General features: G+C 35.5%; 1 protein-coding gene across 1 annotated transcript in view; it reads left to right on the top strand.

The window, feature by feature from the left end:
- CDH13 (cadherin 13) overlaps nucleotides 1–23843 on the top strand; it is a 488113-nt gene that overhangs the window by 265822 nt on the left and 198448 nt on the right. Inside the window, exon 6 of the mRNA XM_074158160.1 lies at nucleotides 14309–14453. Coding sequence (XP_074014261.1) covers nucleotides 14309–14453 — 145 coding nt within the window. The remainder of the gene's footprint in view (nucleotides 1–14308; nucleotides 14454–23843) is intronic.

The following is a 23843-nucleotide window of genomic DNA, read 5'->3' as shown; positions in this document are numbered from 1 at the left end:
GGTGCCATAGAATTTACTTGGTGTTATAGTAACAAACCTTCAGTTCTGCAAGACACCTCAGTTAGAAACAAAATAGTTTAACTCTCTTTGATAGGCTCTATATGGTTGATGGATTGCTACTGATTTGAGCTTAAAAATCAAACTCTTGGTATTGATTGGACTGAGTTTCTGTGTGTGTGTTGCATTGAGCTAGCAAGTTACTTAATAGTGATGGATTTATAAATAGGTTACTCCAAATAAAAGAAATTATCTTATATTTGAACCAGCAATATATTGATGAAAAGTGACCTTGCCAAGTAAAAGGAGGATGCTTTTTGGCGATGTAGCAGATTGAAGGGAAGAAGAACTTTTATGCAATTTGCAACTATTTGTTATTTTATTGACCACTAAAGTCTAATCATTATGTGTACTGCATATATGAACTTAAACTAGAAGGCGACAGGAACAGTGGAATGAAGAAAGAATTAGAACTAGTCACAGATGACAGCAGAATTTGCTGAAGAATATTATTAGGTGCAATCTTGTTTTTCACTTTTTAGACAGGAACTTGTGCAATAAGATTTTATTTATATTTACTGGGGCTACTAGCAATTACATTGTTAATGGTGATACTTCAAGGTGTAATTAAATACATTTCATGAAAACCATACTGTATTGTTCAAATACCTCCTTATTTTTTAAAAAAGTGTTCAGATTTTAATACACAGAGGCCTATCATTTTTAGAAAAGATCTCTACTGTGATGTTAGGTCCCTTAATTGACATAGCTAGGCTCAAGGGGAGTATAATGGAGTAAAATACCATAGGATGACTTTCTATTGCTTTGTTGAGTGCAGTGCTACTTTGGGATATATACATGAAGGTTGAATGGTCTATGCAAGAAGTCGCTGTGATGCTTCGGAGCATAAACTTCAGAGGGTCTGTTCAAGGACTTCCACTTCTAGGTCATTTGAGGTTTGGGAAAAAAAAAAAGCTATGCCTCAGTAGATTTTAACAGATTAAAATGATGAAAAATTTCTCCTGCATTGTGTATTTGTTTCTACTGCATGTTTAATTTTCCAGTCTTGTCATGGTAAACCTGTTTGTTTGAAATTACAGTTGTCTTTATTTAATTCCTATTAGTCTGTAATAGGGCACACTTTTATTTCTGTTATGACTTGATAATTCACTCCTGATGTTCTCTTAGTGATTATCTCTGTGGTTACCAAGATACTTTTCTTGTTTCAGTTACAGCTTTGCAATAGGAGAAGCAAATTTTACTGCAACAGCTTGCTGTGATGGGTTCTGGAAGTTTATTCCTGTTCGTTTATCTTGCCGGTACATGAAGAACAGTCTTGCTGACTGTTGTAATTCAAAAAGGCCTTTTTATTTGCAATTTCTGGTGCAAATGGCATTTAATGAATTTTGTGGCTGACTATATCTAGACTTTATTGTTGCTGCAATAACTTTGACTTTTGAATTCTCCGTTTGTTGCCAAATATGTCATTTTCTTTTTCTATGAATTCTTTCCAGTTGCATCAAGCAGTGAAAAAGTAGAGATCTGCAATGTAATAATTTGCCTTGCAAAAATGTTTTAGTTATATTTTTGGACTGAAAATAATTTCTGTTAAGATTTGTAAGTTATCAAAGGGTTTGAAAAGGGTAAAAAAAGACAAAAGATGACAGTTACATTTTAAGTCTTGGAATTCAGGAAGTGGTTCAGATGGGGTTGTCATAATTTTCTGTTTAGGAGAAGCATGAGGGGAAGAAAGAGAGGTCTGCTTTATCTCCAGAAAGAAATAGGCATATAAATGTAGCATGGATAAAGTCCTGAAAGATGGTGAAAAATCACTAAGTCAGAAGTCTGTTTGAGATCTAACTTTATGAAAATGCAGCACAGGAATTGCTGCTGTTGTAAAACATTGAGTGAGAGTTCAGAATTTAGGGAAAATGTTGGTGGAACCTATAGTTTATTGAGGAGATGTCATTACTAACATGCTCAGTGCAGTAATTTAGAGTTGACTGAGATCTCAAAAAAAGAAAAAAAAAAATCCAGTGAGACACACTAGAACTGGTAATTATACCTTAAGATTAATAGTTTTAACACATAGTGCTGTCATCAGAGCTGAAGACCAGTGAAGCATTTTAGAAAGTTCCTGGGCTAAATGTAAGCAATAAAAATAAAAGAACATGAAATAAGTTCTGCCTTTTGATTTGTCACTCCGTAGCAGACCCTTGTTAATCGTTTGGGAGCTACATTAGAAATGTTTGGCTACTCAAAAGAGACTATTACTGTGTTAATTTTGCTAGTATGAAGCTCATTGACTAAATCTTTCTTTATTGACAATTAATGTAGAGAGGTGGTCCAACATATTAAGAGTTACAAAGATTAGTTTTAGAGATAGAAAACACTTAATTAGAAACAACATTTTATTTCAGATCAGGCTTCCCTTGACATATCTTTCCATTATATGCAAGTCTGCAAACTATTTTTCTACTAAAATAGCATGTGGAAACTGTTCACATATTTCCTTTTCTTCTCTATATGAAATATATACCTTTCCATTATTGGCAAAGTAGAAAAAATAACTACTTGTTAAACTGAAACAGAGAAGCTGCTAAATGTTTGTGATGTGGGATGTGCTAATCCATTTAGATGTTGTTACCAAGAAGATCAGTTGCCTGAATTATAAGACTATCTGCCATAGACATCCTCTTGCAAAAAACAACCGGGCATAATGTGAAATTCAATAAAGCTGACTGTAGACAAAATCAGCAAAAACTCATTTAGTTCAGAATAACGGGGAAAGACAAACAGTGCTTTGCTACCTTCAGTGCTCGTATATCATTGTAACTGCCAAAGCCAGGCAAAGAGTGCAGGAGGAAGATGAAAGGAAAGTGCTAACTGTAAATACTTCTGTGATATATTTAGCCAATCAGGTGTCAAAATTCAGCCTTCATAATCTAACAGTTTACAACCTCTTATGATGATTTTGAGGAAGACTGATAATGTCACTTTTACTGACATATATAACCAAACATACAGCAGGTAGCAAATCATGCAGATGGCATTTCCAGCACCCAAACCTGTTATCATCAACATTGAAATATGTTGTCTTTGGCTTAGAAAATAGAGTCAACAAAGTAAAATGTTTACTAGAGAAGAATATGTTGAGGAAGGAGACATGTGCCCATGGAAGGCAGTTCAGCTCTGTGGTCAAACAGGCAGGTTCCAGCTGGTAATGTGGGCACACGTTACCATATAAGAGGATGCCAGAGATTGAGAGAGAAGTTGGAGTTAGATTTAGCAGCAGAATAAAAATAAATAAATAAATCTGAAAATGACTGTGTAGGTACAGAAACAGGACACTTAACTATTTATCATCATGGCATGCTATGTGCTGGAAAAAGGGAATGACAGATGTTTTGTACCATAACACAGCACTTCACAGCAAAGACTTCGTGATGGGGATTTTGCAGCTCTGCAGTTTGAGTGGGTTTCATAACACATAGCCCTTATGACTTGCGTTACAGTCATCTAAATCCTATAAAACAGATATAAATAAATCTCATCTAGTTCTCTTTATCTGACTTCTACAGACTAACCTTTAAAAAGATGAAATTCTAAAAGACCATATAATTTCATGTTATGAGGGTGTGGCAAATACAGTATATAAAATATGCTGATATTGTTTCAAATTTTGAAGAGGAGAGCAATTTATTTACAGAATAAGCACATTTCTCAGAAAGTCCACTAGGAAAACCTCACTTCCAAGTTATCAAATTTTTCTCTTCATCAACACTTAGATGCCTAGCACTCTTGCTCCCTCCTCGGATAGGGCTTTGAAAGACTCCTGGCTGCAGCTCATCACTCGAAAACTGACAGTGTAAAGAGGATGAGATGTCAACGCAGGAATGCCAGGAATCCCCAAGCCAGAAACTTGGGCAGCGAGGCAGCAGGATGCTGCATGCCCTCCAGTCCAGCTTGTAAAGTCCTCTGTACAAGTGCTCTTGTAAATCCTTGTTTTGTTGCTTTAAAAGAGAGAAACCTGGTTGGTTACATCTGTACTAGACTGGTATAAGCTTCAGTATTCCTTGACTTCTAAGACCTTTTCCTATTCATCTGTAGGAACAGATATGTTAAGCAATAATAACAAAGAAAAATATATGTGTGTGTGATATATACCTGACATTTACACTGACCTTTATTTCTTACGACTAAATAAGTCCGTTTTCTTGTCACTGATGCATTTTAGACCTTGAATTTTTGTTGTTGGTCTGATTAGTTACAGGCTCTCTCTGACCCTGTTGCTTCTTGAATCCTTCTGTGAGATGAAATTTGTTAAACTCTTGCCACTTCCTACATGCCATTTGGAATTATTTTCAAGCAGTAAGAACAGTGAGCAGTGCTTGAATACTGCTAGGAGCTATTTAAAAGTGCAAAGCCATTTTTCATCTTTTTCTATGTAAGAGTCTTTGTTGGTTTTGTGGTGCAGCATAGAGCCTAAAAATTCTGGCACAGCTTATGTCTTAATCCTTTATTTCAGTCCTACTTCTCTTTTTGATTTTCTTTAATTTAATATTTTTGTGGTGATTAGACTTGATTGCTTTGGTGAATCCTGATATCTTCTCTCTCTCCCCTACCCCCCTCTCTTTTTGCGGGGCTCAACATGTGTTCTCTTGTGATATGGGAAGATTTTAATTAGTATTTATATGATCAGCTGTAATACTTTTGGTCTGTGTGAAGTACATATGGCTTCATTTGAAGAGCTGTATTGCTCCACAGATTTGAGGGATGTCCTTTACTTTTCATTTGTTCGCTGAGGTTATTTTTGGAGTGGGCATTCTAATTTCAAAACTCATAGATACTATTTAACAGGAAGTATGCTTCAGAAGTAATTTTAATTCCATTTTTGTAGCTATATGACAGACCCTTAGAAATATGCAGCTTTCTGTTGTGAGGATGCAGAAAATTATTTTCAGTTGTAGCTTTGTGTCTATACAGCTGTAGAATAGTGCTTAATGGGGGGAAAATGAGACACTGAGAAGGACAATCAGGTTTTCAAAGCTCTTTCAAAGGTGTTTTGATTTTAATAGGATATATTACCCAGTCTTGTAAGGCACTTTGAAAAAATCACACTGTGCACATGTTGGGAGCTTAATAACCTTTGTAAATCTAATTTTACATCACTTGCTCAGCAAGAGATAGAATTTAGCTATCAGTCTTGTATTCGGAGATCAAAAAACCTAGATTTGAGCTTGATTTAAATTTTGTCTGGTGTACAGCTTTGGTGAAGTCGTTTCATCTCTGTTTCTTCTCCCATCTTTTTCCTATCTTATTTATGTAGTTGATTTTCTTTTGAAACACTCTGCTATAATGCATCAGTTAGTTCCATCACTTCTGTCATAATTAATCAGGGTGGTTATGATCAGTTTGAGTACCTCATACCTCCTTTATGTCCACCTCTGAAATGGGGAAGGTGATTTTGGGCCTTTTTGAAAGTTCTTATATTGCTTGGTTTTCAATAGTCCAGAGGTGCAGCAGGGCTTGCACGTGCCCATGGGGAAGCTCTGCCAGTCTGGCAGGACCTGGGAGCAGCTACCGACTCCCTACCCTGACGTACCCTGCTGCGCAGTGTAGTGTCCCTAGACGGTGACATTTATCAGAGGGACTGGGTTTTATGAGGGGTGGATCTATGGCATAAGATGGACTGAGGCTTTGAAAAATTGCTAGTTACTAGCATTTGATTTTATATACAAAACTAAATATTCTGTGAGTATCAGAAGGAATCTGGCATGTGCAAAGCATTGCTTCTTACAATGAAATATAGGAAAATAGGATATCTTAGAATAATAGTCACAAGAACTCACAAGAGTAAATCTTGTCTGCTCCAAACTGACACAAATAACTGAAAATACCATTTACTTCTTGATGACTAGCTTTGCTCTTAATGTTTAAAAATTATCTTCAGGACTAAGTGGTAAAAAATATAAGATTGTTACCCATTTTGTGGGTTTATTGTTTTATGTTGACGCACAAGGAAGCTTCTGAAAAATCCCAAATTATTTATTTCATTTTTTAATGAGCTGAAAACCTCAAAATATTTTTTTAAATTGGATTTAGTATTGTCCTGCAGAAAAGGCAGAGTTCATTTTAGCATAAGCTTTCTATGAGCGTGTATTTAATGTGTTCTTTTCTCTGAGGTTTATGCCTTCGTTCTCTATAATTTTTTTCTGTTTTCCTGCTTTTTATACTCACAGCAGAGAAAAATTTTCAGGACTTCATTTCTACAAGAAAACAGTGTCTTTTTAGCAATATTGTGATTCAGAGACACACAGTTATGGAAGAAAATGCATTTACTGTGACACTAATAGCAGTACAGTATATACATTCAATTAGGTAGTGAATTCATAATTGCTTAGTTTAGTGCTATGGAAGAATTTAATATATTAAAATAAAAAATATTAAATGTGTAGCATTTTAGCTTCATTTTACAGCAATGAGCATATTTCACTGATGGCATCTTCTAGGCGTATTGTGTAAAGTGAACTGCAAATCAAGAGGCATTCTGGTGTGAGAAGACAGCCTTGTAGTACTGCCAGTACAGGATAAAGAACCTGGAAAACTCCAGGTACTTTTATCACTAGTTTAATCATTCAAGATTTGTTTTCTTACTCACACTGAGGAAGATCCTTCCCCTAAGACGTAGTGGCTTTCCTGGATTGCCAGCCAGGTTTTTCAGAGATGGACAATTGCTGATGTCATCTTAAACCAATAGGAGGTGCAATCTGCTTTTGCAGGTTAGCCTTTAGAATGTAAACTGGCAAAGACAATGTTCTTCCCACTTCAAGAGTAAGACAGGTCTATTTAGGAATGACCTCATGGCAGTTTCCTGGATCAGTCAGAATTGCATTAGGTGGGCATGAGACAGCTCCTGCCCCCAGTGTGCTACCAGCCAGCCTCGTGTTAGACCATGGGACAACAGTCAGGTCGGTTCCATAGAGTGTTCCTGAATTTGACTCAGCTTAGACAAGGTCTTCTCAAAAGATTAATGGTATTCTTCATCATTTTCCCTTTCCTCATGTTACCTTTTTCTCTTACTTCACTTTTATGGCTTATCTCTCCAGTCCATTCCCCCAAAAACCTTAGTTTTGCTGTCCAATGACATTTACCTTCAAACATGAATTACAGCACAATAATTTCATTAAACACGTTTTATCTTGCTCTTCTATTGATGTATGTGGTCTTGTTATCAAGCATCAGACCAGTCACTTGTTTGTTTTGTTCTTACTTCCCCAGTGAAGAGTTCTGTAGCAGTGTTAGTGCATAAATTAAATCATAATTTTTTCCAAGTCTAGTAGGGTAAGTAAATACACATTCGTACTGTCGCTGGTTTTTTTTGCTTAATTAGATTCCTTAAGTTCCAGGAAATTTAAAAAAGTTAAATCATACAAAGAGTACCAGTTAAATATTTATTCCTTGGAACTTGCTTGGAAGAACTTGCTATGTTACACTTCACAAATCAGAATACCATCATGTTGACATTGACCTTTCAGTCTGCTTATGTGACTAATGATTAAAAATATTAAGACCACTACCTTTAAAACCGGTGAGAAAAGAACATCTTTGGTTGTTTATAATATTAAATTCCTCTTCCTTCTCACAAAACTTCTATTAATGTGTCTACAAAGCCTTGCATCTGATGTGATCAAAGAAGATGAAGTGACTCTTACCTAATGAAGAATTCATTCTTTATTATTCTTTTGGGAGATAGAAGTCTTGGGTTTTCTGAAATTTTTGTTTAATTAATGCACACAGTTAAGGGGTAGTTGTGCTAAGAAAATAGGAACTATGAAATAACTGTAAGGTAATTTGAGAATTGTGAGATAGATCAGTGCAAACCTTTGTTTTAGGTGAAGTCTTTGCTAAAGCTCTTCAGTCGTTCACCTGATTTGGAGGTGCAGAAAAGTTATAGTTTGACAGGTCATTGCAAAGTATATGGTGCTATTTAGGAAAATAGTGCTTAAAGGTAGCTTGGGGAATGTCCTACTCACCTGAGCCTTATTTTTTAATTTAGCTTTCCCTTCTTAATTTGGATTTCAGGGGTTTAGACTTGCTGAGTAGAATTGGATAGTGATGCCACTCTAGAAATCATCTGATATTGTACAACCTAATACTTGATTTGGAGAATGCACTAAAGTGAGCAGTATTTAAGTCATATATTGCGTATGCAGAAAAAACACTTGTTCTGAAAAAAAAAAGCTTTTTTGCATATTGGTTTTGATCTTTAATCTTATTTTGTTAACTGAGGTTGAAAAACGGTCAAAAATTAAATTATTTGAATGATTGGTTTGGATTCTTGTTTGGAATATTTTCCCACTGTTAATTCATACAGTATTGCTTTTTTCAATTTGTAGACCATATACAGCTTACAGTTTATATATTGCCAAATTTACCATAGTTTACAGAGAAAAATCTAAACATTCACAAAAGGCTTTATAGAGTTTAATGTTTTGAAATGAAACGTGTATTTTCTGTGATAGGAACTTCAGTGGTTTTGTGTAGTAGGGCAGGCATATATCTATTTATACGTTTGTACTATAGTAGTAGTATAAAAATTTCTGGTTATTTTAATGAATTACATTTTAATTATTGTAACTAGAAGTACTGCCTAAAAAATTGCCTAAAATATTCTGTGAATTACATCACTTTTAAAAGTATTTCTTCCTGAAGAAAGGTATGAGACAACTAGCATTTAAAGGTTGATTAAAAAATAAGATTATATTTTGCAAATGTCCAAGAAAAGAAATAGGATAGAGTATAGGAACACTTGAAGTGAGGACTTCCTTGGGATAAGCTGATGATTACAAAGATCTAGTGGAATTCAAAACAATCTTTGCATTTCTAAATCTAAAGGCTTTTCATACATTACATAGATCCTTGTTAGAAGAATGAATTAGAAGAGCTATAGCAGTTGTATAGAACGTGAAATGTTTTAGAGTTTAGGGTGAAAGAAAGTCTACATTCAGGAAACTCTGTAATTCTCTACATTTTCTTCCAGTAGTGTTTTTCCAACAACACGTTACAGATAAAACATGTCTAATAAAGACAGACGCCTAACTTAAAATAAAAGCCAAGGCACCGCTGCTTCACCTCTAGTCTTCACGAGTATGAAATGTACAGAAGAATACAATGATACCTAGAATCACCAAGGGTAGTGCTTTAGGCTTTCAAAAGTCCATGTACTGAACATTAACTGAAGGGAGATGTTTAGTGTCTTCATACTGCAACAATCCTTTCAGACTGGAACTGCTTATATTTCACTTGTGAAGGTACTGCAAAATGGCACGTTAATAAAAGGTTACATTACTATTGCTAGATAAGAAACCAATAAAATTAGAGTAATAAATTGTGTATTTTTTTAAGGAACCAGAATGTAGTTTTTTAGTGGATGCATTAACAGGATAAAGCCTCTAAGATGCTCATAGGAGTACTTAGAATGGCTAATTAATCACTTCCCATCTAGGCTCTAAGTCTGAATGTGAAGCTAAATTCTCCAATTGCAGGTAATGGTGCCATTTTTTGCTATCTGTACAACCTTACTGAGGTAACCGATACCCTGTCATCAAGTAGTTTGAAATAAAATTATCCATACCTATTAGAAGCAGTGTATTTTGGTTTTATGTCCTCTCTTTCCACCTCTTCTTGTACCACATAAAAATTAGCTAATATTTTATTCATATTCTTAATAGCTGGAAAATTTAATTGTAATTAATTTCTGTATGTCTGAATTATTGTCTTCTCTGCGTTGTTTTAGATAATTGTATCAATTTTTTAAAATCTTTCACTATAAAGAGAATTTCTTTACTGCTTTTTATGACCCAGAGAGGGCCAAACGTTGGGGTTTTTTATTCTCACCGCGAAATTGCCCATGTGAAAGATCCATAAGTGCGTTGCCTTTCTTTACTGTCAATCCACACTGAACAATTGATGATAAATAAACCTAACAAGTATTCTCGATAATAATTCTAATCAAGCTAGGAATAAAGTCCAGCAGTGGTCTGTACCTAGACGTACCTCAAAATAACTGAGATCGGGACAGGCATTTGGTGTAACAGTTTTTTGTAAGGGTACAGATGTTTGAGCTTACCCCTGTTCCAGGACGATGCCCCTTTCCTCTGTCTCAGTCAGATTTTACTTGCCTGCTTTTCCAGCCGCGGTGGGTTCATCATGGCGGGGCGACGGAGCTTGGAGCCAAAGGGGTGAAAAGCTCGTGGGCGGAGATAAAGACACAATTCCAGGGCAGCTTTTTGCCCTTTCTTACACACGGCTTCCCTGAGGCACCACCATCGTCGCTGAGGGGCTCAGCTGAGCCCTGTGGTGGGGCTGGGGCAGAGCTGGCCAGACCTGCCTGGAACCGGTTGGCGCCAGCATGAGGCCACCCTGAGCTCACCTCACAGGGGCCCTGGCAGCCACAGGCACCTCAGGCTTCTGGAAAGCTGCTGGTTTCTCACACAGAAATGACTGGTTTTATTTATTTATTTTTTGGCTGGGTGAAGCTGGGTACAAGGAACGTGTAGAAAAACGCATCTGTTGAAAAAACTGGAAGAATTCTGTGAGAAACATTCTTCTCAGCGGCAAACTGGAAATTAAAATTAGAAGGCAGTTAATAACTAAAGAACCTGTATTAGACTTTGAAGATAATTAAGTACAAGGAGATATTGCAGGTTTACTTATGAAAAACTTTTAAATTTATGGTGTAATTTTGTGTGGGCCATTGGCTGGCTGGCTGGCTCTGAAGTGAAAATAGACATTTATATGCAGAGAAGCTGGCTATCCAGAATCAGTTCACCAAAAGCAATAAATAAATGGAAACAACCGTTCTGTGAAGAGAAACGTTTGAAATTACTTGAAGTAATGGTAAGAATGAGGCTGGTTATCTTTTCCTGTAAATGTTGTTGCTGACTGCAGAGTGGAAAGGAATCAAGACTATATAAAATAAAGCAGAGTGCTTAAATCAGGTTTGTGCAGCTTTGAATCACTTACGAAACTTCTGGTAAAATCCTTAGATTTAGGGTGATGAGAAGGATCCTTGCTTCAGATATGGTGAGGGAAATTGGATGGGAAGTCAAGAAGTCCCTTTTGAGAAGAGAGAGTTTGTCTGGACAAACAGGCTAAAATCTATTAACTGCCTGCAGTTCTCGATTTTTATATTGCTTTTGCCTGTTTTATTGGTACGCTTAATTTTATCAGTGTTTTTCAGCTGCATTAGAAGTAATATCCTAAGTCTGCTTTGTGTCCTGTCATGGAGACTTGTGTTGTGAGGTGTAACAGTTCTCATAAACCCTTGATTAGCCTTTGTAGTTTGCATGTATGTTTTTGTCAAAAATTAAATTGGGATTTAGCTTCAAATGTTTCTGAAAATATGATTGGTTAGGTTATGATGAACATAACTTCATCATTGTAAATGTAATTCCATAACTTTTTAGTTGGCACATTGAAAGCATAGTCAGTCTTATCAGGTTTTCGCATATTAAATAGCTACAGAGCTCTGCAGATTTTTTTTGTCAATTTGCCCAAATTTGTCTCTATGCTTACCACTTTTCCTTTGAGTTATGTTGTTATAATCAGGTAGGAACTTAGATACTTTCTGAATGTTCAATTAGAATCTCTTGCTATCAAAAGAATGAATGCAGTATCTTTCATGCATCAGTCATGTTTTACGTTAAAACTAGGTAGGCTTTCCTGCCTTTTTTCTTTATTGAAAGACTGAAATCTCGCTCATCTGATAGTTAGGCACAATCTAATTTTCCACCTGGTTTTATTTACAGCCTGTTCAAAGTAATTTGGTTTTTGTGCCAATATTGTCTTTTACTTGAGTGCTTCTTTCTCCTGCATGTGTTGGGTTTTTTTTAAGTAACAGTATACTTTTGTCACAGTTTTTTTCTTTCTTTACTTTGTTTTTTTTTGTTTTGTGGGTGGTGGGGCTATTACTGATTTTTTTGTGGGGTTTTTTTGGTTGGGCAAGATAAGAGATAAGGCAGCTTCTTTCACAAATTCTCATGTAAAGATAGATGGTCATAATTTCAGTGCTTCAGGTTTTTATTTTGAAAACATTGTGGAAGAGCGGGTTTGAAAGGAGCTGTTGAGTTAACCTATAATGCTTAGGACAAGCCTGGGAATTATTGTACAAAGGCTAATAAAATGAAGTCCTCTGTAATCTTAATAAAATGAAGCAGAGATCATGTAACTCTTCCTACAGAGCTGTCAACCTAACCTTTTTTGGCCAGTTATCTCAGACACAGTGGACTTGGCAATAATAAAGTAAATCTATTTAAGTCATTAATAAGAATCTCCTATTCTCTTCCGTAATCTGTGCAAGTCTGGGGAAAAAAATCCTTAGTGTTATATCAGCCTTTGCTTTAGATGACTTATAATTCCGATAAAGCAGCTGAAGTAGTTTTTTAAATTTAGCAAAGCCTTTGTTCTTTCCAGTGAGCAGTATAGTCACTTAATATTGAGAGACAGATTAAGAGCAAATTATCTTGAATTTGAAAATGAATTTGCTCAAATTTCACAGAGAAATATTGCTATTCTTCCATTTCCCAAAGCAATTAACATAGTTTCAATGAGTCAACATTTACAAAGATAAATCTTTTTGTCAGCAGTTTCCAACTGTATCTGAAACTGAATCTAGCTTTAAGGTAGTTCAGTAATAAGACTGCATTTTCTTTCCTAGTCCCCATTACATCATATGCAATCCTAAAATTACTACATTGACTTTAGAACACAGAGTTAAACAAGCCTTGGAAATTGAAGGGGCCTGTGCTTCCATAAAGGTTCAGCTGTGCCAATGCCCCATGAATCAGTTGTCTTCATGTCAGAGTATTTGTTTGCTTTTAAGGTGTTAAGCTATATACTTAGTAAAATATAAGGCTTGGGAAAAGCTTGCAAGAACAATTGCTGGAGAAGTGAGGATAAGCAGCAAGTAGATGGTAAAATGGACTGTGGTACTATTTACAAAGAGTGCACGTGAGTAGACAGTTTACTTATAACAAATACTCCTACTCACACCTAGCACAGTGAACTGTAAAGGTGGAACGTACTTATAAGCATAACAAAATGCAGAGAGATGTGATAATAAGCCATCCATTTTAATAAGGAATTAGAATTCTGACCTAATTCTTTCCCAGTAGGATTTATCACTAGCTTATAAATAACTTACAGGTATAAGACATGGCAATGAAGCATAAATTAGCAGAATAAACAAAATGCTCAGAGACTTTCCAGCCCCTGCTGCTCCTACTTTCTCAGGGAAAGACTGGAAGAGGGTGATATTAAGGTCTGTGTTCAGGTCCATTTTCTGGCTGGCTTAACTCCATTAAAGAATTGAGTCCAGGGACGGGTAGGGTACATGAAAATGATAGCTGTGTTTCTCATAAGTTTGTTGCTGTGTTTTACTGACATCTTGGTGAGGAGAGGGAACTGCAGTTACAGCAAGCAGTTGCAATCTAAATTGACATTTTCTATTATCTAAGAAGTTTTGGCGTGGTTGGCCCCAATGACTGATTAAATTTTGGTAACTCATTGTGACTTTCCTTTGCAAGTGGATTGGAGGGTTGAGTTACATTCTATGATCTTTTTTTCCAGTTTTTTTGAAATAAAGGAAGTCCAAACAAATCTTCAGATGCATATGTCAGCTTTATGTTCAACAGGTGCTTTCATACATTGGGGTGTGAGTGTGTATGATTACCTGCTTATATAAGACTGCATATGTTGTTCTGTCCTTCCATACTGTATTTAAAAAGCTGGAGAATGGTCAAAATTACCTAACATAATAATCCTGCCATCATCATTGAGAAAATGTATTTAATATCTCTAAGGCATTCTTGCCTTTTATTATTAAAAAAAACCAAAACAAAACAAAACGCTTTTAACTGAGCATTTGGAGATTTTACTGTGATAGTTTTATTCGTGTCCACTCTAAATGTGCTTGAAAAATGTAAAGAAATAAATTCTGACCAGATCTTCACATGGTTAGTATGAAATTTATAGGGGGTCTTTTTTTCTTATATTCTAGTCATTTCATTCTTCAGGGAATACAGTGTTTTCAAACTGCCAAGGGGTATCTTGATTTGAATGTACATCTGTCTTTCTCTTTTGCTGAGATTTAAAATCTGCTCTGAGCTCAGTCCAAAAGAACGGGGTACAAGTGGTGCCCTTGGCAGGGTCTGGTTACAGCAGCACTGATCTGAACTATTTTTTTCTTACTTTTTTCTTGTTGTGATAGTGAAGTAATGAATTTACTCCTTTCTTTTTGTTCATATAGCTTGAAGTTGAAGTCACAGATATCAGTGGGAAAACCATCGATGGTCCAGTCCGCCTAGATATTTCTGTTATTGATCAAAATGATAATAGGCCAATGTTCAAAGAAGGACCCTATGTTGGCCACGTCATGGAAGGATCCCCTACAGGTAAGTCCATGCCAATCGTATCTCTGTAAGTAACACCTGAACAAAAAATTCTGTGTTAATAAATGCATTATTATGATACTATATAACATTTCTTGCTGATTTTGTGGCACACTGAATCATTCCCCGGCATAAAGAGGTGGGAGCAGCCCTTTAGGACAGCAGGTAATGATTTTTTTAAAAACAGTCAATTCTCTGCAGTAAAAAAGAAGAAGAAAAGGAAAATAACACAGTTTGTGATGAAAGCTTTGATTTAGGTTTACACTTTTTTATCCATATCTGGAATCAACAAAGACAATCCCTAGGATATGATGAGGATTCGGACCAAACAAGATATACAATTTCTGTTCAGAAATTGTACCACCTTTTTCTGTGTTAGGTTAGCTGCTGGAAGGGTCGTTTTTATTTGTTTTTATAGCATGAGGCTAGGTAACGGGAATAAATGGAAAGCACATTATGAATATGCTAATATTGTTGTAGGGCAGATTGAAATACTGAACAGTGATAGTTGTGTAAATGTAGATACAACAGTTGCAACAAAATAAAAACACACTTTGAGAATTAAAGTTAGTAATGAAAATGTTCTGAGTAAATTCACTGTTGATTTTATGTGATGATGAAATTCTATAAGATACTGTTCCAAATTTCAATTTAAGGAACAAACTAGCTAGGTGGTGGTTACCCTAGCTAAACTCTTCCTGCAGATGAAGGCTGAATTAGGGTTGTTTTTTTTCAACTGTTGTCCTCAGCTGTTGTGCAATTTTGTTGTGAGTCATTAAACAGCTGTTGCATTCCGCTTGAGAGGTATCTCCACTGCATTTGCAAGCACAAGACCGTATCCTCCTTATACAGTTGAAGCTGTAAGTACAGACTTAAGGTTTTGGCTGTATAGGCATATTGAAATATTTTGAAATGAAAGCTGGAATCAAGTGTATTACATTTTTATGAATATTTAATATTCATTAAAGCTTAATGTGGTGACATGTGCTTTGTTTATTCTGAACAAGGGTAGACATTGCCTTTCACTTCCTTGTATTACATAGTTATAGGACTGGAAGTTATTCTTCATCCTTATTTTATTATTTTTGTAGTTCCTAGAAATTATGTAACTTTTTCCGTGAGTTTTGCATTTTCACATATAGTTGCCGTTGTTCGAAAAGCTGTAGGTATCAAACGTGTTACGAGCTGCTCCTTCATCAGATTAAAAACTGCGTTCAGAAAAAAGTTCTTTTACCTTACTTGTGACAAGTATGTAATGAACCCATTGACGATCTTTTCATTCAAACAAGAAATATGTTTCATATTTGTGAGTATGGCTGCAAGTAAAACAGTAACTCTTTTGTTGTAACTCTGCAGCACATTCTTAATTTATTTCAGATACTGATCACTTACTCAGAATTCAAAAGAAACTTGCCATTCTCCCTAAGTTGTAACAGGAGTTTCATAATTAACTGAGAATATGTTGCTAACAAATGTCAGATTCCTTTGCACAATCGGTCAATAGTATGTGACTAATTAGACCGAGGGACCAACTTTATTATGTTTTCATTTAAACTACATCTTATATTTCACTTCACGTTTAAATTTCATTTAAACTAGCATCTTCTTGTCACACTCATTTAGGTACACATGCCTAGACCACTGTGTAGGATGATGTAGTTTTAGTAAATTCACAGCCCCTAAATCTGGTATTTCAGTAAAAGAAAGTGGTGCCAAACAGCTCAAACTGTGCAGTGTTTAAGCTTTAATCCCGCTGGGAGCATATGAGCTCTAGATATGAGCTGTGAGTTCCTACAAGTCTTTCATCTCTCTCAATCTAAGCAGAATTTTACACCTCTGACATACCCCATGCCCTTCCCAAACAATATTTAGTCTGTTTAGCTTTGAATGTTAATTCCAGGCTAAGGGACAATATTTAACTGTTGTCTGCTATACAGTTTTTCTTTACTGAAACTTTGTATCAAGTTTCTTTTCTCTGCCAAGGATTTTTTTTTTAACTGACAGTTCCCTATTTTTGCTCATCTATAAAACGTCTTCTCTTTTTCTTTTTTTCACTCCTTATACTGAAGTTTATGCTTCTTATTTAGTATACATATTTCTCAGTCCAACTTCCAGTGAATTCTTCTGTAATTGTTTTCTCTTGCTGCAGTTTGGTATTTATCCGTGCAGCGTTTGACATTTTGATTGTCTTACCTGTTAATAAAATTTTAAATAATTTTTCTCATCGTCATCTTTTTCTTATTCTCTCTCTCTTTCCCTCAGGTATTCATCCCATGAAATTTCATAACCTCATTTTCCTAGTGTCAAGAACAGCAATACTTGCAAAATTATTTTGTGCAAAAGCAAACCTGTAGGACCAGTATTAGCTAGAATCTGTCATAGCTCTCTATGCGGATGGCATCCTGTCAAACAAGACTTCATCTTGTTTACATCTGTTTTCCATAGTTCTTCAAATTTTATGGAATATATCTTAAAATTATTAATCAGATTCTGCTGTCTTGCTGCTCCAAATCAATAGCTGCACTGCACAGCTTGATAGAAATCTTTATATCCATGCGTTTGCATGTATGATTCCTGATTTCTTCTTATTGTACTAAAATTGTATTGTTGTGTTTCTTTTTTTAAAGTTCCGAAAGAAAGGTTTTGCATTATATGCATAATTATATTTCTTACCACAGCCACCTTCATCCTCATTTAAGCTCTGAATCCAGCCCATTCAGTGGAACAGTCTTCTGCTGAAAAATAAATAATGCTCATATAGGTATCTTGGATCTGTCTGCCTGATCACTGGGTCAAAGTGTAAATGTCCATGGATTCCAGTAATTCAGTGATGAGAGATATATAATTCTGTAGAAAAAGATATAGCTATATTAGACTCTGAAACTTGCCTGAAGGATTTTGAGGCCTTGTTAAGGGATTCAGATGATATTATTATCTTGCTTTAAGTTATTCATTGTTGGGTTCCTGTGTGTTTTCCTGTGGGGACATAATTCTTGCAGCACAAACCCAATGGAATTTTCTAGTTACTTCCCACGTATTTATTGACTATAAAATTGCACTTGCACATTGTCTATTATTCATCAGAAATATCAGATATTTACTAATAAATAAATCTTGGAGAGAGTTAGCATCAGAAATTTAAATATATAAATCTTAATATTCAAGTGAATGTTCATATTGGACTTCCTTGATGTTGCAGCCAGCTTTTTATTTTTTCCAAAATGACTTCTTGCCTTAAGGATTTGAAAGTTTAGTTCCTTAATTAGGGGAAAGACACAGAACTTACAAGATTAGAGTGAAATGTTGTGCCAAGCCCCTTTTAAGGACCCTCCTTTCTCTGCCATTGGAGATAGTTACAAGTAGAAAAAACCAAAAGAGAACATGGAGTTAATGTGTAATTTTCATATTTATTTGATCTGCCTATGAATAATTAAAGAATCTTTTGTGCGTAGTTCCTGTGAGGCTGTGTTTTGGTGGTGTTTTTAATACATTTTCTGTGTTATTAAGGCCATTCACCTTTTTTTTGTGTGCGATTTTTGAACTCACAGTAAACACTTGGTTATTTGGACATCTACAATTTGTGTGTCATCACTTTAATAGAGAGGCAAATACCTGGTCATAATTACTGAGAATATAAACTTGTGCATGTGTTACATGAATAAATATTCATCTGAATTTCAAGCTAGGGCTTTCCACAGCTTATAATTAACGATAAAAATATGTAAATGGTAGGTGATATATTTATTTCTTGATATATCTTTCCTGGAGAGATTTCATGATATAGTTAGTTACAGTTAATTAGCTGTTTTCATGGAAAATTGTCATATTTCTGGAAATTGCCTAGAGTCAAATTCTAACAAAAGTGCACTCAAATGTATGCTTAAAGTCACCATAGATGTTTTCAGATTTCTATTAGGAGGTCTTTTCCTAGACAAACTGCAAACTTGGAGGCTATTTATTAAAAAAAAAAAACAACAAACCAAACAACCACCAAACAAGCAAAAAAAAAAAAAAAAAAAGATGGGGATGGGGGAAGAGCAGTTGAGAAATAGGTCACTTTTTTAAAAAAAAAAATTATAAAGTCTCTGGTTTCTGTATGAGACTGAAGTCAGCATATATATACACCAGCAAAATAATAGTTGAGCCTGATTCAGTGACACCTATAGCAATTTTTCTTCTGACTGTAATGGTTTTTGTGTTAACTGTACTGCTGATTTCTCATGTGTTTGTTTTCTAAGTTAGGACCCAGTTTATTTCCTATAGATCTCTGGTCCGTTCAGCTGCCAGCTCTAGGGTTTAGGATCTGTGTCCTGCTGCAGATTTACCTCAGTACCTTAATGAGAGTGACTGTAATGGATTACATAAGCAGCCAGAAACATTTGGACATCTCTTTAAAGGTTGGGAAGTGGAGGCTGGTTAAATGAACTTGGCAGCCATCTCATTTCACTTGCTGGAGGCATTTAACAGAAATTATATTAAACACATTTGACATTATGTGACTTGTAACAATATGCTGCAAGCCCAGTGGGGTCAAATCTTAACTGCAGTGTTTGGGAGAATTGCTTGAGAATTGCATGTAAAAAAAAAAAAGTAACTTGTTTTCCATGATGCACAATAGCCTGAATACATTGCATTCCCGCTAAGGAGCCCCAAACCAGGACTGATATGTCTATAAATAATTGCTAGAAATAAAGGGACATTTGGAGACATTTAGAGAGGAAACTGAAGAAATTAAGAAGAGTAGCCTTGAGGGTTGTTCAGTATCATAAAATAACAATTTGTAGAAATAGATAAAGCATAAGGAAGGGTCTGAAGAGTCTGATATTATTGATAGCTATGCATTGTATAATAGTGCATGGCTGTGATTCAGATGAATGAAAACTGTTTCTGAAGATGGTGGCTTCTTATCAAGAACACCTGGCAGGACAAGATTTATTTATTTTTTATACTTAACCGAACAACAACACAAAGGTTAGTACATGAATGAATACAAATGAGATTGTGTATGGTAGATTAGAATGAAAAGATACCAGGAAAGGTAAACTATAGGCAAGCTGGACTAGCAAAGTGGCAAGGATATATAAGGCATCTTTGTCTGATATGCACCTGTTGTCATCTTTGATATATTTCAAATATTATGGTAGTATTTTCTGGACTGTGGGTTTTTTTTGTTGTTCCTTTTAATCAGTGCTGGTTTATGGAATAAAAAATTCACTGAAGCTGTAAAATGAATAAAATTACATTGAATTTGGTGAACTCTCCAGGTCTTCTACTTCCTTTTGACCTATAAATCCAGTAACACAGAAGAAACTTCAAGGGTGCTTTTAAGAGTTTTCTTTTAACCAAAAGATTAACATTAAAAATAAAGTAATAGAAGAATTTTCACAAAGGGCCATAAGAATAGTAAAGGATAGAGTTTCTTTTTCATCTAGGTAAAAGTAGCATCTGAAATTTCCAGTGACTTCTGATTCTGCCTGCACCAGTGTTAAGATGATACTTCTTCAGGTTTTTTTGTCACGTAAGATAGTACGTTCTGCAAATAAATACAGTTGTTTTTGTGTGGGTTTTCTTGTGTGCATTGCATGTATGTTAGAAATAAGAATACACTTCCCAGAAGGTTAAATTGGAGGGGTAGTTCAGGATATCAAATCCTAAATAGCATGAAAACCAAAGTGGTGTCAACATCAACACCCCTTTAGAGCAAACACTAAGCATCAGTTGATGGTCCAGGTCTGAAGTAGAGTGTGGGTTTGCATATATTTATTGAGCTGATGGTTCTTACTGTACTGAATTTTACTGAAAAGCATGATGGGGAGATTTACAAAGTTTTTGAGAGTTCCACACAGAAAATCTGCAATCGGTCCAGTGGAATGCAACCATGTTATAAAACTATTTCACCAAGCAAAAGGCTTCCTAAGCAAGTAGTCTGGGGCAAATACTTGAAAAACAGTTTGAGTGTAGGTAGAGTTCATGACCATAATGAGAACAAAATACAGAATGTTTGAATAGAATAAGAATTGCAGAAAAATGTAATCGAAGCAAAGAGGTACGTTTTGATCGGTCTCAGATTGTACTTTTAAGTAAAAGCTTGAAATACTGCTGACACTAATGATGGTCTTAAAACAATGAAAAAAATGAGTTCAAGACAGTAGCAGAAACAGTTTTCTGCTTACAATATATAAAAAGAATTAAATACTTCTGAATGCTTTTTGACATTTCTTGTAATAAGAGAATTACGATGAACTCTTTGGGGTATTCAGCTTTAAAAAATTCAATATTACCACTGGGTTTACCAAGGAAAATAAGAAACAAAGATTTAATTTTTGTATGATGGAAGCTTGCATATATGCATTATAGAAATGTTTTCCATGATATGGGAATATTGATGCATTTTAATACTAGAAAGTAAAATATTGCACTTTGGTGTGAATTTTAATTATAAGAGTCTCATGACATCATAAATTAAATCCTTAATAAGCCTGCCTGCTAGACCTGTCTTGGTCCCAGTTGGGTGGGCATGATCTGCTAACCCGGAGGAATGTATTTCTCCCATCTTGAATTTATTATACTAGTATGATCCAAATTACTTTTTTTTTTTCCTCCCAAGATAAGCAAAAGAAGTTTTCATCCTGATTTTTTTATTTGTTCTTTTTGTATAAAAACCAACAACTTGTAAAAATACGGTTTAGCTTTATATCCGGTGTGTAAACCAGAGCTCTGGCTAAAAGAATTGTTGAAAATTTAAACGCTCATTACAACTTCTCTTACGGATGGTTCTTTAGCAGTTTTTCAAAAGACTTATAAATTCATTTTCAGTTTCTGCTTGTTGGCTGCTAAAGTTATGTAATGAGTGAGCTCATTATTTCGTATTAAAATATTCATAATTTTTTAAAAATCAGCAGTAGAAAACTTAGAAGTATATATAGATCTGAGCTGCAAGTCTGAAATGTCTCAGTAAATCCGCCTCAAAACTACCTCAGAATTAAATGTTTGAACCTGAGCTTTTCTGATTCAGAACAATGTCTCTTGCAGCAATACCTTGATTTTAGAGGAGGTTTGAAACGTCAAATGTCACACATCTAATTATGAAACACTGCTGTGAGCTGTTGTGGAAAACAAAAGTAAAAATTCGTTCAAGAAATTTCATAAATCCAGGGAGAAAAATTGATAAGTGACTTGGTAATTCAGCATAATAGTACTTAATGAGACTGTGGCCTAGGAAGTCTGAGTGAAAGGAAACGAAGGAATGTAGGAAGGTCCATCCTTGGAAATACAAGCCTTTTTCACATACCTTTTTCCTAGTCCTCCATTGCTGGAAATCGGATGTTAAGCTTTGGGAATAACCCAGCATAGCAATTTTTATGTTGTTCTATGTACAAGTGTGTGCAGTTTTATGCATACTTTAGAAATTGTTGATGGCAAACATTCAGCAACCTTTTCTTAGGATTAATCATCTGCATTTCAGAAAAAATATGCTCACTGCCTTGAAGTTTTTTGTAATCAAGCCTGTAAATGTCACTGATGTCAGCTAGGTAGAAACATCTGTAATGTCAATATTTTAATTTTTAAACAGAAGCCAAGCAAAAGCTGGTAGGCTAATTATGCCTGGCTGCTTTGTATATCCCAGTAGGAATTTGTTCTCAAATCTGTGTGGGATAAAATATAGCTGTATATGAATATGGAAATTGTGTGTATGTATATATGTATATTTTTATACATATATATTACATATATATATGATATGTGTATATTACAGAGAGATGAACGTATACAGACACGCAAATACTTATCCTTCAATAGGGCCTAGGCATGTTGATATGTTCAACTTACTGTGTAAATACATGATGAAAAGGAAAGAGGTATTTGTTAATAGTGCATTGTATTATGGCAGGCAAAGATGTACATCCCGTCTGATGTACTTGTATTTTTTTGGAAGAAGTTGAGATGAATAATCCATTAAAATATTATCCAGTAATTAAGAGGTGCCCAGCCATGCAAGTATACCAGTGAACCAGTGCATTTTGAGCAATTGAAAGTTATCTCATGTGTAGCAATTAGCATTTCACTCAAGCTGAGTATGTGGTATGAGCGTCTGGAAGCAGGAGTCTGCAGTTCATTCCAGGGTTCTACTATTCTTGATTTTTAGCAGAAATAGATTAGAGGCTCCAGATCAGCTCAGGTGCACAGGTCAGAATTACTGGCCAGTTTGTGAGGACTAGAAATGATGAGCCACCCTCTTCTTCAGCCCCAGAGTGAAAATTACCTTTGACTTTCTTCTTATTGCTCCACAACTGATTTGTTTGCTCACTCTCCCTCCTGCTAAAATGAATTTTCATCTGTTTTTCTGTAGTTATTTACACACAATGATACACTAAAAATGAGTCTTATGGCAAGATCAGCATTAATGCCTAATGTTAAAGGTTATAAAAGCATCATGGTCTCTCTACCTTGGACGTTTCATGTAGTAAAGTACTCATACTTCTACGCACAGAATAGTGAAAGCAATGGTGGTTAGCTGTTTTGGCTCTTTTTTACGTTGTAGCCTGGGTTCATTAAATAAAAACATGTTTCTTAATTAAAGAACAAATGATTTTTTAAAAAAATGCTGGAGTCACTGCTGTGTACTGAAAAACATGGTCTCAAGTGAGTTTGTGTAATTCAGTGTGTAGTTCTTTGCAAAGGGAAATTTATGCATTAATAAATTTATCAGTGGCTTTTGCATCTGGGCTTTTGCACCTGTTTTACGTATCTACTTCTGTCCTCTCAGAAAAAAGAAGGATGAGCTTTAAAGGGTCAAGCGGTTTAGACACACATGATAACTTCCTCCATATAATCAATTAATTGAAAGATACCATAGTGCCAGGAAAATGTTATCTGAAAAAATGCATTGCTGTGTAGCACACTGCAGAGGAGTAGGACGCTGCAGCCCTCTTGATAGGCTTTATTAGTGGTATAAAACCTCCGTTTGTGTTGATAATACTTCTAAATCACCATTTCTGGATATTGCCTTCCCATCACCTATTTGCAGGCCAGCAGCCCTGCAGGGCTATATGGGCGAGTTGTGCTTTAAGTCAGCGGACTGTCAGCATTCACACCACTATATTTCATTCAAGCCCTTTAAAGTGCATGAAAAGGGTGATAAATCCTCACAACTTGCAATCATGTGCCATAAATTTATTATATGATTTGGAAACTGATGGCAGTAGATACAGTAGTTGAAGCCCTACACCCCTTTCCTTGTCCTCTCACTCAACTGGATGTAAATCCTGGAGTTGTGTTACCAGGTGTTATAACACTGGGACATCGTTTCCTTTGACAGTAATGCTGTGGTGTGGCCACTGCCCCAAGTGCCAAATGGAAAAAAGCCTATCAATTGTCAGTGCAGGCAGGATT

Source organism: Numenius arquata, chromosome 13, assembly GCF_964106895.1.
Source record: "Numenius arquata chromosome 13, bNumArq3.hap1.1, whole genome shotgun sequence".
Classification (NCBI taxonomy): Eukaryota; Metazoa; Chordata; class Aves; order Charadriiformes; family Scolopacidae; genus Numenius; species Numenius arquata.
The sequence above is the reverse complement of the archived record's forward strand: the minus strand, read 5'-3'. Positions and strand labels throughout refer to the sequence as shown.